Below are 15,852 nucleotides of genomic sequence, written 5' to 3'. Positions count from 1 at the left end.
GGCTAACAGCCAAGTTTATATTTAGCACTGCAAGAGTCAGCATCTTTTCATGCCTTAATTGCTGTAGTAACAGGAAACCATTTGTATATATCTGCATCATATAACACATGATGCAGAATTTTTTCTTTGCTGTCAATTTGTGGGATTGTTTATTCCCATCTGGAATATTAAGGGAACCCAATCGAAGATCAGTGGACACGGTTTTTCAGCTTTGTGTTTTCTGTATGTACTGAGGTTTCTGCAGTTTTTGTTAAAACCTTGAGAAGAACAGAGGAGGAACAAAGGGGAATGGGGATGTGCCTTATGAGCTTATTCCGTGAATGAACTCGTACATCATAGTCAGAATTTACTCTTTAGGATCCACCTCTGGATACCGAACAAAGCAATAACACACATCTCGTTTCTAGGCTCCAATCACGATTTTTGGGGATAAAGATCCTCTTATGAACTCATGTGTAAAGGAGTACCTCTTCTTAATAAACACAACAATTGCTTTGGTTTCTTGTTCTGTGCAAGTGAAGCCCTCGCTGTCTCCATGGTGTGTATCTGAATGATTTGCTGAAGTGACCCGGACAGGCTTTTTGGAGGAAACAGATTGATGCATTTGAGACAAAACTCTCTGTAACTTCCAGATGAGGCACTAACCTTCAGAGCCTACAATGAGGTTATAATGGATCTAGATTATTAATATTTTTCATATTCCTCCTCCTTACCTTCTTGATAGTCACTGTTAAATCGTTAATCTTAACAATTTGGTCACTGTTTAAAAATCTATAAACGCTGCTCATATTCTTGTCTTAGATTTAACAAGACTCAGGTGTAGCATTTATCTTCCTAGGGTAGCCCTGGCCATAGTACCTGTTATCACTGTTAGGTGTTTCCTGCCCCTGGATGACAGTAACAGATTTAGCTATAAAGTTTTATGGCAGTGTTAGCTGCAATTTGAGTAAAACATAATAATATGTGCCTTTAGGCTTGCAAGTTCCCTTGTATGCGAGTTCTTAAAAAATTGATAATTCAAAAACCGGTGATGACAACTTTCTGGTTTTTGGTTTGTGTTTGTTTGGTTGGGTTTTTTTGTTGTTGTTGGTTTTGTTTTTTGTTTTTTACCAAGTGTCTGAATAAATGTGCCCCCATTACCTGTTAGTCAGTTGGGGTTTTTGTCAGCTAAGAGTAATAATCTTAAAACTAAATTGCAAGTACTATCTTGGTTTAAATTGGCTACAGTTCGCAGAGTTAATTTAACTTGCTGGATTTGGGCCAGGTTGTGGATATTGGTATTATTTGCATGGACAGTTTTGTATTCCTCCCTGGGTTCTATCTATTAAAAAAAAAAAAAAGGTAAATGTTTAGTTAGCAAAAAAAGTGATACTGTACATTCAAAAAAGATCAAGAACAGATTTAAGAGCCAGTTAATTTTTTTTTTTCTGCTCCCTAGACTTTGCTAATTCAGGGCTTGTGACCTGTATTGCACTTGAACCTTGGTTTATAACTTCATTTATGGTAATGAATGTCAGTTAGAAAATAGCAGTATTCCTTACTCTGCCATTTCATTTTATTCTTTCTGTGATTAGATGAATTCTGGTGTCTTATTCAGCAATCTGGCACAGGACGAGCTGGTGAATGGCTGTCCTGATATGCAGTACTGGAGTACTTCAGTTTTTTTTCCCAGGCATTTAAACTCTGAACTGTTGTATTTTGTCTGAATTCAGTTCTTGATGGGGGATTTTGCAATTTGAATTTTTGTTTTCCCTCCAGTAAAACAAGTGAAGAGCATGTTACCTTGTGGTACACTCTGAAGATTTTTTTTCTTGTTTTTTTGCTGAGCCTTGAAAATTCAATAGTCAGAAGAGCTTCCTGTGAATAAATACCCTATTCTGAAATACATTTTGCTATCTAGAGTTTTAAAAGACTGCTTTAAAGAATTTTTTTGGCTCTCCAAGAGATGTGTTCCCCTTGTGCCTTCATATCTTGCAGAGTTTTAAAGTATGTTATGCTTTAAAGAGGTGGTATTGGAAGTGATTCTGTAAAAAGGTTACTTGCTTTCATGCCACAGTGGTTATCTAACTCTTTCTGATTTAATTCTTTTTTTTCCTCCCAGTGTCCTAGCTTTAAACTAAGCCTTGGACTCTGCAAGTAGAGCTGAGCTGGTCCAGCCCCCTTCCCCGTAGTGCTCTGTACCTCGCAGCGGCGGAGCGTACTTCAGCTGTCAGTGAAGTCGTCTTTGTGCTTAAAGGCTTGTTTTGGTGCTCTACAGAGGATAGCTTTTTCCTTGAGCCTGGTCCTGCAGGTACCGTGTGACAAGGTCCTGAGCAACCTGGTCTGATTTGGCCTGGCTTTGAGCAGGGTGGGACTAGATACCCTCTCCAGGCTAGAGATGAGCATCCTGGCTCAGACAGAGAGGGTGTCAGGATTGGAGCTTCTGTCTCTGGAGGGTGAGTAGGGTTGACCTGCAGTTAGTTATCTGATCTTCTTCTGTCAGACTTCCCCTATCCCTGTCTCATTAATACATGTGATCTCAGATTTTTCTTCCCAGATTAATTTTTATTTCAGTGATGAGGGAAGCTGTATGTGAGGCACACTTCCTGATGAGTTTGGCAACACTCTTATAAAACCAAAAGTTCTTATGGATGCGTCAGGAAGATGCTGTTACATACACAAGAGTTCCCTATGGCTGGATGAGAGCAGTCTGGTCTCCAGAGCATGGTGCCACTGTGCTGTTCTTAGGAACCTCTCTTTTAATGTTTGATTGCCCTAGTGATGTTGAACCACCTTATGTGCCCTGCTTCATAAAATGGGTATTTAGCAGGAATCCCTGTCGTGGTTTAATCCCGACCGGCAACTAAGCCCCACACAGCCACTCACTCACTCCCCCCGCAGTGGGATGGGGGAGAGGATCAGAAAAGTAAAAGTGAGAAAACTCGTGGGTTGAGATAAAGACAGTTTAATAGGGAAAGCAAAAGCCGCACGTGCAAGCAAAGCAAAAGAAGGAATTCATTCACTCCTTCCCATCAGCAGGCAGGTGTTCAGCCATCTCCAGGAAAGCAGGGCTTCGTCATGTGTAATGGTTACTTAGGCAGACAAATGCCATCACTCCGAACGTACCCCCCTTCCTTCTTCTTCCCCCAGCTTTATATGCTGAGCATGATGCCATATGGTGTGTAATATCCCTTTGGTCAGTTGGGGTCAGCTGTCCCAGCTGTGTCCCCTCCCAGCTTCTTGTGCACCCCCAGCCTACTCACTGGTGGGGTGGGGTGAGAAGCAGGAAAGGCCTTGACTCTGTGTAAGCACTGCTCAGCAACAACAAAAACATCCCTGTATTATCAACAGTGTTTAGTGTTTTCAGTACAAATCCAAAGCATAGCCCCATACTAGCTACTATGAAGAAAATTAACTCTATCCCAGCCAAAACCAGCACAATCCCACACCACCAAAACAGGTTATGTCAATGATGAAGTAATTTTCGCTTATATTTGATCCCTTGCTGTTTCCCTCTACCTTGTACTAATTCATCTCTCCTCTACCTCCAAGGTAGTGTCCCCCAGCCTCCCTCCTTTTAAAACCAACCCAAGATAGTCCTTGATTTATGCTCTAAAGGCGGAGTTTTATGTCCTTTTTAGTTAATGTGGCTTGAAACTCCCATTATTCATAGATGTAAAAGATAGGGTTTTTTTTTCTCCTACCAAACACTTGTCCTCAATTCCTCCTTTTGGTAATAAGCTTCTGAAATCAATTATGCACTGGTTTTTAGCTTTTTAATAGCTTTCTAGCTACACTGAATAGAGTGTAATTATGTAGACTGCCATGTGCTATCAAACTCAAACATCAGCTGTAGTTAAATCCACAAGACTGATGTTCTGGAGCTTTGTAGTATTGTGTGACAAACCGAATAGTCTTCTATCTTCTGTGTTGGTACCCAAAATGCTTCACTTGGGAATTATCTGAATTAACTGGATATCATAATCAGGGCAAACTATGAAAAGATGTCTTCCTCAGACTTAAATAGAGTGTTTCCTGGAAGTTTATGTAGGCTGTTACAGCTTTTTATCGTTAAGTCCTTGTATATGGAGAACTAAACTTGAAGAATAGATGGTACTTCAGCGGGGATGGTTTCAGTGGCAGTGTCACATGAAGCCAAGGAACCAAGCTGGTCGGTGTGAGAGCTTCCCGTTGGAGCAGAAAGCTGTGGAGGGCAGCACAGTGACCTTCTGTGCTTGAGTTCATGGTTTGGGGTTTTCATTCTCTCCCTGGCATCCAGCAGGATGGAGCAAGAGGAGGTTAGGAAAGCTGCATCAAGAACATGACAGCCGCTGGCTTAGGTTGCCTGGCCACCTGGCCACCTAAGATGCCCACCCAGGGCATCTAGAGCTTTTGGAAACTATGGCCTCAGTTAATCTCTTTGGTTCAAAGTGGCTCTGATTTTCCCCAGTGTTGTATGAATTTGCTGTGTCTGAGAAAAGCTGCTGAAAGGGCAGTACTGGTATATATAGACAGTGCTCTCTTTTTTCCATGCTTCTGTAAAAGCTTTGCTTAACCTGCAAGGATGGAGGGAGACCACATGCAGACAAGTGCAGGAGAAGTTTGTGTTGGGAAAATAGGTCCCACCCTTGGTCCCATCCTTCCTGAACACAAGCTGAAAATTTTGGTCTGACATTTTCTGGCTGTCAGGCACCAGCGATGCCTGCGGCTTTGGAAGATTGGCTCTTGCAGGGCTCCCCTCTGTTTACCATGGGACGTTCTTTTGTTTCTCCTCCAGCCTGAGGTTTGAATCTGTGAATTCCTTGGCATTTTCTAGGGAAAATGAATGATCTTTATTTCTGTAGTATTTGGGCTGTACTTCTCCCACTTGCATGATGAGTACCACTGGTGTTTGTAGAGCTTAGGTAGTTTATCAAGCAGAGGGAAGAAGCAGCTCTTCAATAACTGCTAAAGCTTGAAAAGGGGTCTTATGCTCAATATCCACATTTAAAAAAAAAAAAAACAACAAACAACAAAAGCCTAAAAAAGTAGCTTGTTTTCTTTCCCTTGCCCCTGTGAAATGGGTAGCTGCTGCTGCAGTCTGTGCGTCACCTCTAATAGACTGCATCAGCTTCCTACAGAGTACTCTGTCAGGCTCAGGAGTTGATGTCCTTGTCCTTCCAAGCTCTTAATGGTTTGATGCCAGGTGAAACATGCACCAAATGACCAAACTTGATCTGCTGTTACTGAAATCAGTGGTGTCTAATGTCGTCGTAGTATTTTTCTTTTATTCTCACATTATTTGTTAAAAGGTGCCTTCTGTCAGGAACAGAAATGGTAGGGGGTTTTTGCAGACTGTCTCTGGAGGAAAGAAGGTTGTCTGATGCATGCTTAGAGGACCTCTAAAAACAAATAATAAACTACAATTCCCTTTAGATGTCCTGGTTTTTCTAATTTTAGTGTGTTTTTCTAATTTTTAGTAATAAAGATGGCTGTCGGGCTGTTTCTAACGTATGCTGTTACTTTGCATGATCACTATATTAATTTAATCTTGTAATATCATTCTAAGACTTTGTGGCTTTTAATATCATGTTATCTTTTGTAAAAATAATAAAAATGTAGATGTGAAGCATTTTTCAAATTTTAAAGCTGTTAAATAACATAACTACTTTTTTGCCTGCTAGTAATTTGATAAACGCTTTGTAATATAATAAACTGAATTTGTGATGAACAAGCTAACTTTCTTATTTCATTTTGACTTCTCTAGAGAAGTTGGAGGTTGCACCACCATCTCCAGGACAACTGAAACATGGTAAAAGAAGAATGTTTATTGAATGTGGTTCAGTACGTGTACAGTCTGTCTTTAAATTGCTTCATCTTTCTCCCACAAGTGCTGGTCTGTCCTCATCCCTGTCGTATGGAGTAACAGAAAACCAAAGCAAGCACCAACAGTCACCCTGCCTTCTTTATTTTATAACACCTCAGCTGGAGAATGTGCACCATTCAGTGAAAGTAGGACAGAAAGCCCAAATGAGACTGCACTGTTCAAAGCCAGCAGCAAACATTGTTTTTGTCAGCCGAGCGGTGTTGATGCTGCAGGACCTTTTGGGGGTTTTTGTGTTTAAGCTTAAAACTATTGACTTGCTTCTTGTCACATATACGTTAAATGGACTGAGAAGTGGGATAAAATTGCAGAGAAATTGGAAATAGATTTGGTATTCTTTATAATGCCATGGTCATTCAGATTCTGATTTAGTTTCCAAATCAGTATATTTTTGTGTTTTTAAACTCTTATCAGTGAGCAAATGTATTTAGTTGAACATTTTCCTATTCTAGGTATCTACACTTATTTTTCTTTGTTTTTTTTGCTTGGTCCCTGGGGTTCTGTTTACTCCATGGATTCCAAAATTCTGTCAGCTTTGGTAAGAATTTGAGCTCCCTTTGTAGCTCCAGAGTGTGGTGCACACATTTTGCAAATACTAGGCATCTTTGTTTGCTTTTTTGATATTTAAGTTTTTGGGGTTTTTGTCCTGCGGTGGTTTAAACAATAATAATAATTTGGAAAATTTCATATGTTCTGTGCTTTAGTCTTACCTGTGCATTTGAGAAGGTATGTGTGTTCTTACAAAGTAGTTACAGAAGTCCAAACATGTTCTAGTACCTGAGCATGAAAGATCTCTTGAATGTGGCTTTGTTTTTTATATGATCATGGATTCATGCTGTCTGTGAGAGGTAAACCCAAAAGGAACTCATACCAGTCTCTTTTCACGACTGTGAGGTCCATGCACTCTTCTTTCTTCCCTCTTCATATGTTTGCATCTCTAAGTTTATAAAATATAGGAATTACTGGTCCCATCTGAAGTGGGGGAAAAAACCCTAAATAGCTGATGTGTTTTAAATGTTTGAAAAAAATGAAAAGTTCTAACTTTCTAAGCTGTATTTTTACTCCTGCAGTCTGTCCTCAGTGCTGCGTTTAGTCTTATGATGCTAGCACCTTGGAACTCAGCTGGAGGCAATGCTGTGCAAATTCAGTCCTATCTCCATCAGAAGCTTACAAGCTAAAACTTGAGAGCGGAAATGGAGCAGGACAAAAAGGAATGATACAGTAGCACTTTGCTTGTTGTTAGAAATTATTCAGACCAGCATGTTCCAAGTTCCTGCAATAGGAAATATTTCAAATAGGGTTTACTTGGAGTTTCAGGAGGGAAAAGAAAAAAATGTATGGAAGAAAAGGTGGAGCTTGATTTCTTAAATAAGGTATTGAGGAGCAGCTTCAAGTCTAACTTGTCCTCCTCATAGTGCCCAAACAAAATTGAGATACAGAAGTTTGGGTTGAGTAGCGAGATAATGCTGTATGACACACTAGTGAAAACCACCTTAGCATTTGCAGATTTAGCTGAAGGAGTTTTGATAAGAATTGCCTAGCTCCAGGCAATACTTCTAAAATATGAATTTTTAGGAATGCGTGAAGAAGATAGAGCTCTTGCACAGGAATAGAGAGGGACTTGCAGAGTAAGGGGCTTTATTTCGAGCAAGAGAAGAATGCAGGGAGTCTGGTGAGACAGTTTGGCAATCTTCAGTGGTACTGCAACATCAGTTGGAAGGATTGTAAATAGTATCAAAGTTTGTGTAGGTTTAAATATTTCTCTTATGCAGTAGTAGGCATAAGTGGCTTCCATCCAAAATTGTACAGGTATTTGCAAAGAGTAAGTTGATTTAACTGGTTCTTTGCAAGCCATTAGCTACACCTATGTGTAGCAAAGGGTTTTACCAAACCGACCAGAAATAGAAAGGTCGCTAATAGAAGTAGTAGGAAAGGGATTTTGTGTATGTTGTCTTTTTTTCTCTGAAAGGCAGTATTAGACTGACATTTCAGTAGTTCGTGTGAACTAGTGAACTCTCTTATAAATATCTATTTTCTCTTTGTTACTTATTTCTTTTAGTGTTCTTCCACAATGCATTACCTTTTGTAGGGTTTGGATTTTTGGATAACGCAATTATGATTGCTGCGGTAAGTTTATTATTTAATTCCTTGATCAAGTCAGTAAGATTCATATTGTTCAAGTACTAAATGAGTAAATGAGAGCTTCAGGAAGACTGTAGTCCCTCTGTATCAACTCACTAATTTCTGTTTTAATTTTTCTGTTTTAAAGAAAATGTACATGCTCTATGCAGCCTTTGCGGAATGCAAAGGAGTGTTGTTCCTTCTGAAGGGCAGTATTGTAACTGGTTTTACTGAATTGAGAAGAGGCTTGCCTTTTTTTTCTCTCCTAATTTGTGCTGTAAGAGACATTTATGATCATGTAGTCAATACATTTTTTTGTACCGACTGATGATAATGTGATTATAATGTGTTGATGAATAGGTCTTCAGGGTTTTTACTGATGTGTTCCTTTGTTCTGAGTGATGCAGGCAATGTTAGTGCTGAGGCTGATTTGTACTGATGTAGCCTGGCATTCTGAGCTATTCTGTTGAGATATTTTCCTGTTCATTTGGAAGATGAAATGGGCTAGTGGACCAAGAAGATGGATAAAGACCAAAGAATACTGTTCCTTGTGTAGAATTATCTTTGACAGTGTGATCTTAATAATGGGATAATTCAGGTGGGAAGGGACCGCAGGACCCACTAGGTCTCTAGTCTTGCTCCTGCTCAGGACCTTCTCAGGGTCTCTAGTCTAACCTCCTGCTCAATGCAGGGTTAGCTGTAAGGTCAGAAGAAGTTGTTCATGGCTTTATCCTGTGGGTCTTGAGAAGATCCAAGGGCAGAGACTGCAGAGCCTGTCTGGGCAACCTGTTCCAATGGTCGACTGTCTTCACAGTGGAAAACATTTTCCTATATCCAACTGGAACATATCTTGTTTTAATTCATGCACGTTGTCTCTCATCTTTGGACCATGTACTGCTGTTTCATTGTGCAGTTCACTGTGATTTTGTTTCTTCAACTAAAAATGTAAGGAGCTACAATACTGTGTTTTATTTGTTTGCTCAGTATTTGTAGAAGTTTGTGTTCAGAGCTCTGCATTTAGCTAAGAATTACGGTGGGGAAAATGGCACGCAGAGATAGGGTTTTGTCCATTAGGTGGCCATTATGAAACATATAAAATATTAAAAGAATATCAGAAGTAGGCTCTGGTCCTAGGGGGAAACACATATGCCAGGAGGGCAGGAGCTGCGCAGATCTAGTAGAAGTAATGTCCATTTATCTTTTCAATCTTAACATAAACAAGCAGTAAGCAATACTTTTGCCAGTTGAATCAATATAATCTATTTTAACTCCAAATCCCTCAAATAATGAGAAAACTCTTATTTTTCAGGGAACCCAAATAGAGTTGTCAATTGGAGTTGTCCTAGGAATTTCAACTATGGCAGGCAAGTAATAAAAATGCAGTATGTGTAGACTAATATGGCACATTCCTATATTTTAGGCTGAAAGTGGGTCACAGGGCTGGAAATGGCTCTTCCTTGGTCTTGCAGCTGCCTTTCCTAATAAAGAAACAACCTATGGTTGAAGCAAGGACTTACTCCATTTGCAGAAATGGAATTTCAGTTCAAATAGCTTTTGAAATGCTTGTTGTTAGTTTTAATCTGAAAGTTCAAATCCCAGGTCTTGTAGGAAAGTGTATTTGCATTTCTGTAATAACTGCTCTAAATTCCTGAGGGTCTGATATTTATGTATGTGTGTATATGTATTTATAAGTTGCTCTTTGCCTCCAGTGCTAAGTGAAGATGAGTGTTGGTGTCCTTTTACTGTGTTGGCTGGTGTTCTTGGTGGCTTCTCTGCCTCCGTGTGATACCACGGGAAGGCCAAGCAGCCACCCTGCTCCTGCACTGGGCCAAAACTGATAAGCTCTGCTTGGCAGCTTTGGTGCCTCTGCAATGTCAGAGGAAAAAAAAAAAAACTGCTCATGGATCCACCAACAGCAGGTGCAGCATTGCTCAAAAGCATGCAGATAGCTTAAATGAAAACATATATAGCAGAACAAGTTAATAATTTGGAAATTTGCAGCCCTTTGTTGCAATGCAAGACACATCATGAGCAAGCTTATCTCAGTTAAGATCTGCTGTGAAATCATGTATTTTAAGTGTGTAACTTTATTCAATCATACATACAGTATTTATTCCTAAACTGACACAGTTCATGGATATGTTGAAATGTTTATCAAAGCTACGCACGTGACTAACAGCTCCTTCTATTTCCAGTGCTCCTGTGCCTCTTCAGGCACTGGAAGGCCTTGCTTGGTGTCCAGTGTGAGCTGTATGAAACTGGCAACCATGCATGGTTGTTTTTAACTCTGATCTGAAAAGTTGTTACATTGATTTCCAGGTGTCAGTATTGTCTTTTTGTATTTGTCAAGTTTTCTTCATATAAGTTGAGAAAAATAGTTGCACTTCCTATTATTGTTAGTCCGCTGCTGTTATTACAAACTGTAATAAGGTCAGAAGAAAAACTTACTTCTAGTAAAAAGTAAAGAAGTAAGTAACTTCTGATATTTTATGCTATATATAGTGAGAAGAGTGAGGGTCACTGGGCAGGGGAGGGAGGGGAGCTGGTTGGTTTTGTTTGTAATTAAAATAATACTTTGCCATCTTCTCCCCTTCTCTTCACTCTTCCTCCCTCCAGCTGCAGCTTTGGGAAACCTTGTTTCAGATTTAGCTGGACTGGGGTATGTCTGAACTTCTATTAAGAATGTATATATATATATATATTTTTTTTTTTTTTTTCCCCGCTCTTGAATTTTGCTTCAGTAAACTACATGTCTGTAGAAATGTATTCTGTCCTTGCTAAGAAAAAGTTGGAATATTAGGTGGTTCTTGTCAAGGTTAAAACTGCAGTGCCATAGTTCTGAAACAGAATAACTCTCCTGCTATTACAGTATTGTATATTTTAAGTGATAAAATTGGGATTGACGTTTAACTTGATTCAATGTAGTCTGTAGGTAATGCTTGCTTTTAAGGAAGTATTAGAACTTTTTCTACAAAAAGTGCATTCATTAAAATACAAAATGGAAAAATACATTTTTTGTGATATAATGTATTGCTGTGATAGAATATACCTCATATACCTCCTCAGATTCTTATGCCTAGGTCTTGAAGACATTTCCTTGTCCTCAGATAAAACAATTAAATATCTGAAATGTCTTCAGATCTAGGCATATTTATTTCTGATATAAACAGATGCAGCTGACTTTTTAATTTTTAAAGGAAACTTCTGAGTAATTGCTGAAAGTAAAGCTGTGTTATGCCTCTTTTCCTACTTTCCCTCTAATTTTTTTTTCTGCAAATAAGAAGGCTTATTACTAACTTGTGTGTGTGTAACCTTTCTTCCAGTAAAGATTACTTACTGCAAAAATACAATAACATTCACACCAGTTGTGTCTTAATGCATGAAGTTTTTCTGGAAATATTGCATATTAAATCAGTGAGAAAATTAGTTAACTTACATTGCAAAATGTGACCATCGTAAGTCTGAACACTTTCCCATATTTACCTCTCCATGGCTTTAGCAGTATGCTGAAGGAAAATCTATTCATTTTAAGTTCAGTGCTTCAAACATTTCAAAATCCTCACCAGAAGATAGTGTCAGATCCAAAATTGTTTGTTCTTGTTTTCTTGTTCTTCCAGTCTTGCAGGTTATGTAGAAGCTTTAGCTTCACGACTGGGTCTGTCAATCCCTGATCTGACACCCAAACAAGCTGATATGTGGCAAACGCGTCTCAGTGCACACTTGGTGAGTATCCTGTAGGTAGGCACTGTTTGCGTGGAGCTTTTTTTGTGTAAACTAATATGTGATAAATCCTTTTTGTCACTTTTGCCATTAAATACTTAATGACCACCAACATTTGCACATTTCCTGGAAGGTTTAGTTATGAGCCTATGTCAGGGAGCATGATGAGACTGGATTGGTTTGGGCTTGGGTGGTTTTTTGTCTGCAACAAGCCACAGGTGACTAGTAACATGGGTAGTCTCTGCAATGACTTCATGTATGCTATGCAGATACCTGGGTTGAGCTCTGGCTGCTGTGATAAGATAGTTTATTTGAAAGTTATGACCCCTTAGTAGTTTACTCCTATACAATTTTTGTCAAGTGCTTGCTATTCATATACCTGTGCTAGTATGTATTCATTTCTAATATTCTATAATTAGCTTGGATATGAAATTAGCTTTCCCGTGGGTAAACTCTTAGCATTTGAGTAATATTCACTGCCTGGGTTTACAGTTAGGGGGCACTCATCTTGCAGATTCATTTTCAGGATGATTACTTAATTAACATTTAAACATTTGAAGCAGTCCCACTTCAGCAATGAGAGCGTTAGTTTATTTTGATTAAAGAAACAGATTATAAGAAATGGAGTAAAGAAACAGATATTTCTTTCACTTTGCCAGAATGAACCTTCATGGGGAAAAATATCTTTGCAGGTTTAAGGGAAGAGGAATAACACTTGCTGAGGAAAAGTTAGGGGAGAAAAGTCTGCTTTTAGCAGTGATAGATCAAAGCATTGAGCGGGGAAAGAATTGGCATGCAGTCAGTGGGCTGCCCTCTAGTCTGTTCAACACAAGAGTTTTCTCGGTGGAAGCCGAGTCTGTGGCAAAAGCTTGTCACTGCACTGCAGTTCATTCACAGCACTTTTCTGTGAAAAGACTTCTGAGCATCTTAGCCTCTATGCTAGCATTTTTTTCTTTTTTACCCACTGTCTCAAGTTTCTCAACACTGTCCACCTACTGCTGGTGATGTGGTTTGGATGTTGCCTTTCCTATTTCTTTCCTTTCTTGTTGACTTTTACACTTAGGTCAATTGTGAAATGTTTGCCAATCTTTTTTTTTTTTTGTCTTTACCTTGTGCCTTTACAAATTGCCATGTTTCCAAGGAATTCCTCATTCCTGACCTTGATGATAATTTGCATTACCAGATGCAAGCAGATACATTTATAAGTGCACCTAAAATGTGGTTTGGTGTTCTTTTGTTTGGTTTTTTTGTTGTTGTTTTTTCTCCTTCCCTGTCTTCCTGGCCATCCTATTAATCCTTTGAATCTCTGTCTCCTCCCTTACTACCTCTGCAGCTCTTCATGAATCATTCCTCTCCTCTTTATTCAGAATTGTCTTTTGTCACAGCACATGCTGTTTCTAACCTTGTCATATCTGTCTCTCTCTCATAGACTGTGTTTCTAGTCTGCATGCTAAGAAAAATGTGGCTCCCAACCAAAAGCTAGAACAAAGGGTCTGTTTTCCTGGTTGTGTTGGTACTACACAGCAAATGAGTAACAACTGAGCAAATGAGTAACAACTGATCAATGAGAAACTTAATTTTTTTCCCCCTTTCTCTAGGGTAAAGCTATTGGAGTGACCATTGGCTGCATTTTAGGAATGTTTCCTTTGTTGTTCTTTGGCGATGAGGAAGAAAAACTGGAAGAAAAAAATTAACCTTTTTACAAGACGTATACAAATATAAACTACTGTACCTCAATTATTCAATTACACTGTCAATATTTAGGAATTAACAGACAGTAAAAAATGTATAGACTTGGGAACAAAACCTTCAGCATGTCGTTTTATGGAAACACTAATTTATTGTGGCTTTGTTGTGTTCAGTACTTCTTTTTATAAGATATCATCTAACTTTTTATTTAATTGTAAATTTTTGAAGTGTTTTCACTTACGGCAACTGATGTTTACCACTTGCCCCTTTGACCTTATTCTTTAATGGATTATTACTTTAATAATCCACCATGGATGACAGTATCACTCTTGAGTTGCTTAACAGTTGTAATTGCATGACAAAAATTTTGCTACTGTTGATCAGGTCCTTCAATGCAGATTATTAAGGAGGTCAGTGATGAGTAATTTGAAGTCCCTCACTTTGCAAGGTGACTGGTTGCCCCCTCACCAGCCATCATTTTGCACAGCCTTTAGATTAGATATTTCAGCAATGCATGCCAGTCTAGTTTGCATTTTTTCACAATTCTGACTAAGTGTTTTTGAATTGTCTTCCAAGATGATAATTTTAATGCTTTGACAAGGTAAGTGTTTCCAGCGTAGGCTCTTTACCAAGTCCATTTTTTTTAGTGGTGTTTTAATACCTTCTGTACTCCCATATTCATGCCTTTTTTTTTTTCCTTTGTAAACAATATTTTGAGAATTGAGTTGAGAGATCCTTAAATTTGTCTTCCTGAGATTTGAGTGTGGTATTAAAGAATTCAGACCAACTATTTCAAAAACCACAAACAACTTTTTTTATTGTTCTGCTTAAAACAAGGTGTGAATAGTTGATTGGGTGGACGAGGCCGGGGAACACTTCAGGGTATGAATGAGTGCTGGCATTGCAGGTTTGTAATGGGTGGTTCGGTTGAAACAATGAAGTGTACTCTCAGTCTGGATTAGAGGACCTGATTTGCAGATTATAACTTTGTATTTAAGATTAAGCCTTTGCTACTTTTTTTTTTTTTGCTGTGAAACAATTAGTAAAAAAACCAAACAACAAAAAAAGGAGACTTGAGGCCTTTTTCCTTTTTTGCCTTTTATTTTTGCAGTCTTACTTGGTGTATTATAGATCTGACAGTGCAGTTACGTGTAACTGTGCTTTTTTATATGGTCATGAATAAATTGATTACAACTATTGAATGTTCATAATATTTCAGGATTATTTTCAGGATTGGCTGCTTGCCAATAGCATAATGCTAAACTGATAACTGTTGATTAGAGGAGAGGGTTTCTTACTTGTTTGAATACCATTTGGAAAAGACACTAAAAAGAGATGCACAGCCAGGGCACTTTGTAAGTTTTATTGCTGGAATTGTTAGCACTTCTGAAACTTAGAAAGAAATATTAAAAAAAAAAACAACAAAATTAAGTCCCCTGATTACTTGTATTTACTATAGGAAAAGTCTTATTGTAAGATGTACGTTTTACAGAGCTCATTGCTTATCTCTTGGTCATAAATCTGACTTCTCTGTTCTCATTTCTAGAAGCCCTTTAACAATGGTACTGAAACTTTGACATCAGCCTTTAATGAAGGTGACAGTGTTGTGTCTGTTTTTTGAAAAGCAGACTTTGAAAACTTGCAGTGAATTGTCCTAGTAGCATGTACTATACTTTGTACGTTAAACCATGATAATCTGGACCAAACTGTAAAACTGAAAGAAATCTCACCCAGGCATAGAACACAAATGCAGAGGAGTTTTGGTTTGCATTTTCAAAGTTGGAAGCTTTAGTTAAAAAAAAAAAAAACAACAAACCAACAACAACCAACCAAACAAAAACCCCCTCCAACCCCCCCCCCCCCCCCCCCCCCAATAAAACCCCCAATCCTGCTCGAACATTATGCGTTCTTTCCCCAACAGTTTGCTGCTGGTTTACAGTACTTCAGTGATCAGGTTTTTTTAGTCATCCACACATTTGTCTTGCCTTAAACTCTAACTTTTCTTCCTCTGCATGTACTTTTGTTTCTGCTATGTTTCTATACAAAGCTGTAAGTATTTCCCATGTGTTCTTTTTTTTAAACTGAAGTATACATCAAAACAATTGTGTAGCTTTTTTTGTAGCTGTTTTTACAGTAATTCCAACACTGTTTCCTATTATGATACTGGCATCTTCACTGGAATCTTCCAGCAGTGGCCAAACCTCTGTTCTTTGCCATCGTACCAACTGGAACACAGTTTTTGTCACTTTTTTAGAGCTGATGAGAACAATCAGAAGGCTGTGTCAGCTGTCATAGTAGTGTTCATTTTATAATGGCAATAGGAAAGACCGTGTACTATTGTTAATTAGCTTGTGCATGTAAATTGAGTATGTTTTGTTGCTGTATGTCAAACTATTGTACTGCAACCAATGCTTTTATCGAGAAGTAATGAACTAAAATATCTTCAAAGAAATTAATCATGTGTCGTCTTGTTAAACTAT

General features: G+C 38.5%; 1 protein-coding gene across 3 annotated transcripts in view; it reads left to right on the top strand.

Moving 5' to 3' along the window:
- TMEM65 (transmembrane protein 65) overlaps positions 1 to 15,198 on the top strand; it is a 33,114-nt gene extending 17,916 nt beyond the window's left edge. For 2 of the 3 annotated variants that reach the window (XM_075495238.1, XM_075495237.1), the window contains 6 exons: positions 5,726 to 5,770; positions 7,902 to 7,969; positions 9,273 to 9,327; positions 10,580 to 10,622; positions 11,581 to 11,686; positions 13,282 to 15,198. In XM_075495238.1, coding sequence (XP_075351353.1) covers positions 5,726 to 5,770; positions 7,902 to 7,969; positions 9,273 to 9,327; positions 10,580 to 10,622; positions 11,581 to 11,686; positions 13,282 to 13,377 — 413 coding nt within the window. In that variant the 3' untranslated portion in view covers positions 13,378 to 15,198. The remainder of the gene's footprint in view (positions 1 to 5,725; positions 5,771 to 7,901; positions 7,970 to 9,272; positions 9,328 to 10,579; positions 10,623 to 11,580; positions 11,687 to 13,281) is intronic. The other variant, XR_012774568.1, reaches the window with a different exon arrangement.
- Positions 15,199 to 15,852: the final 654 nt, after the last annotated feature.

This window comes from Mycteria americana, chromosome 2 (assembly GCF_035582795.1).
Source record: "Mycteria americana isolate JAX WOST 10 ecotype Jacksonville Zoo and Gardens chromosome 2, USCA_MyAme_1.0, whole genome shotgun sequence".
Taxonomy (NCBI): Eukaryota; Metazoa; Chordata; class Aves; order Ciconiiformes; family Ciconiidae; genus Mycteria; species Mycteria americana.
The sequence above is the reverse complement of the archived record's forward strand: the minus strand, read 5'-3'. Positions and strand labels throughout refer to the sequence as shown.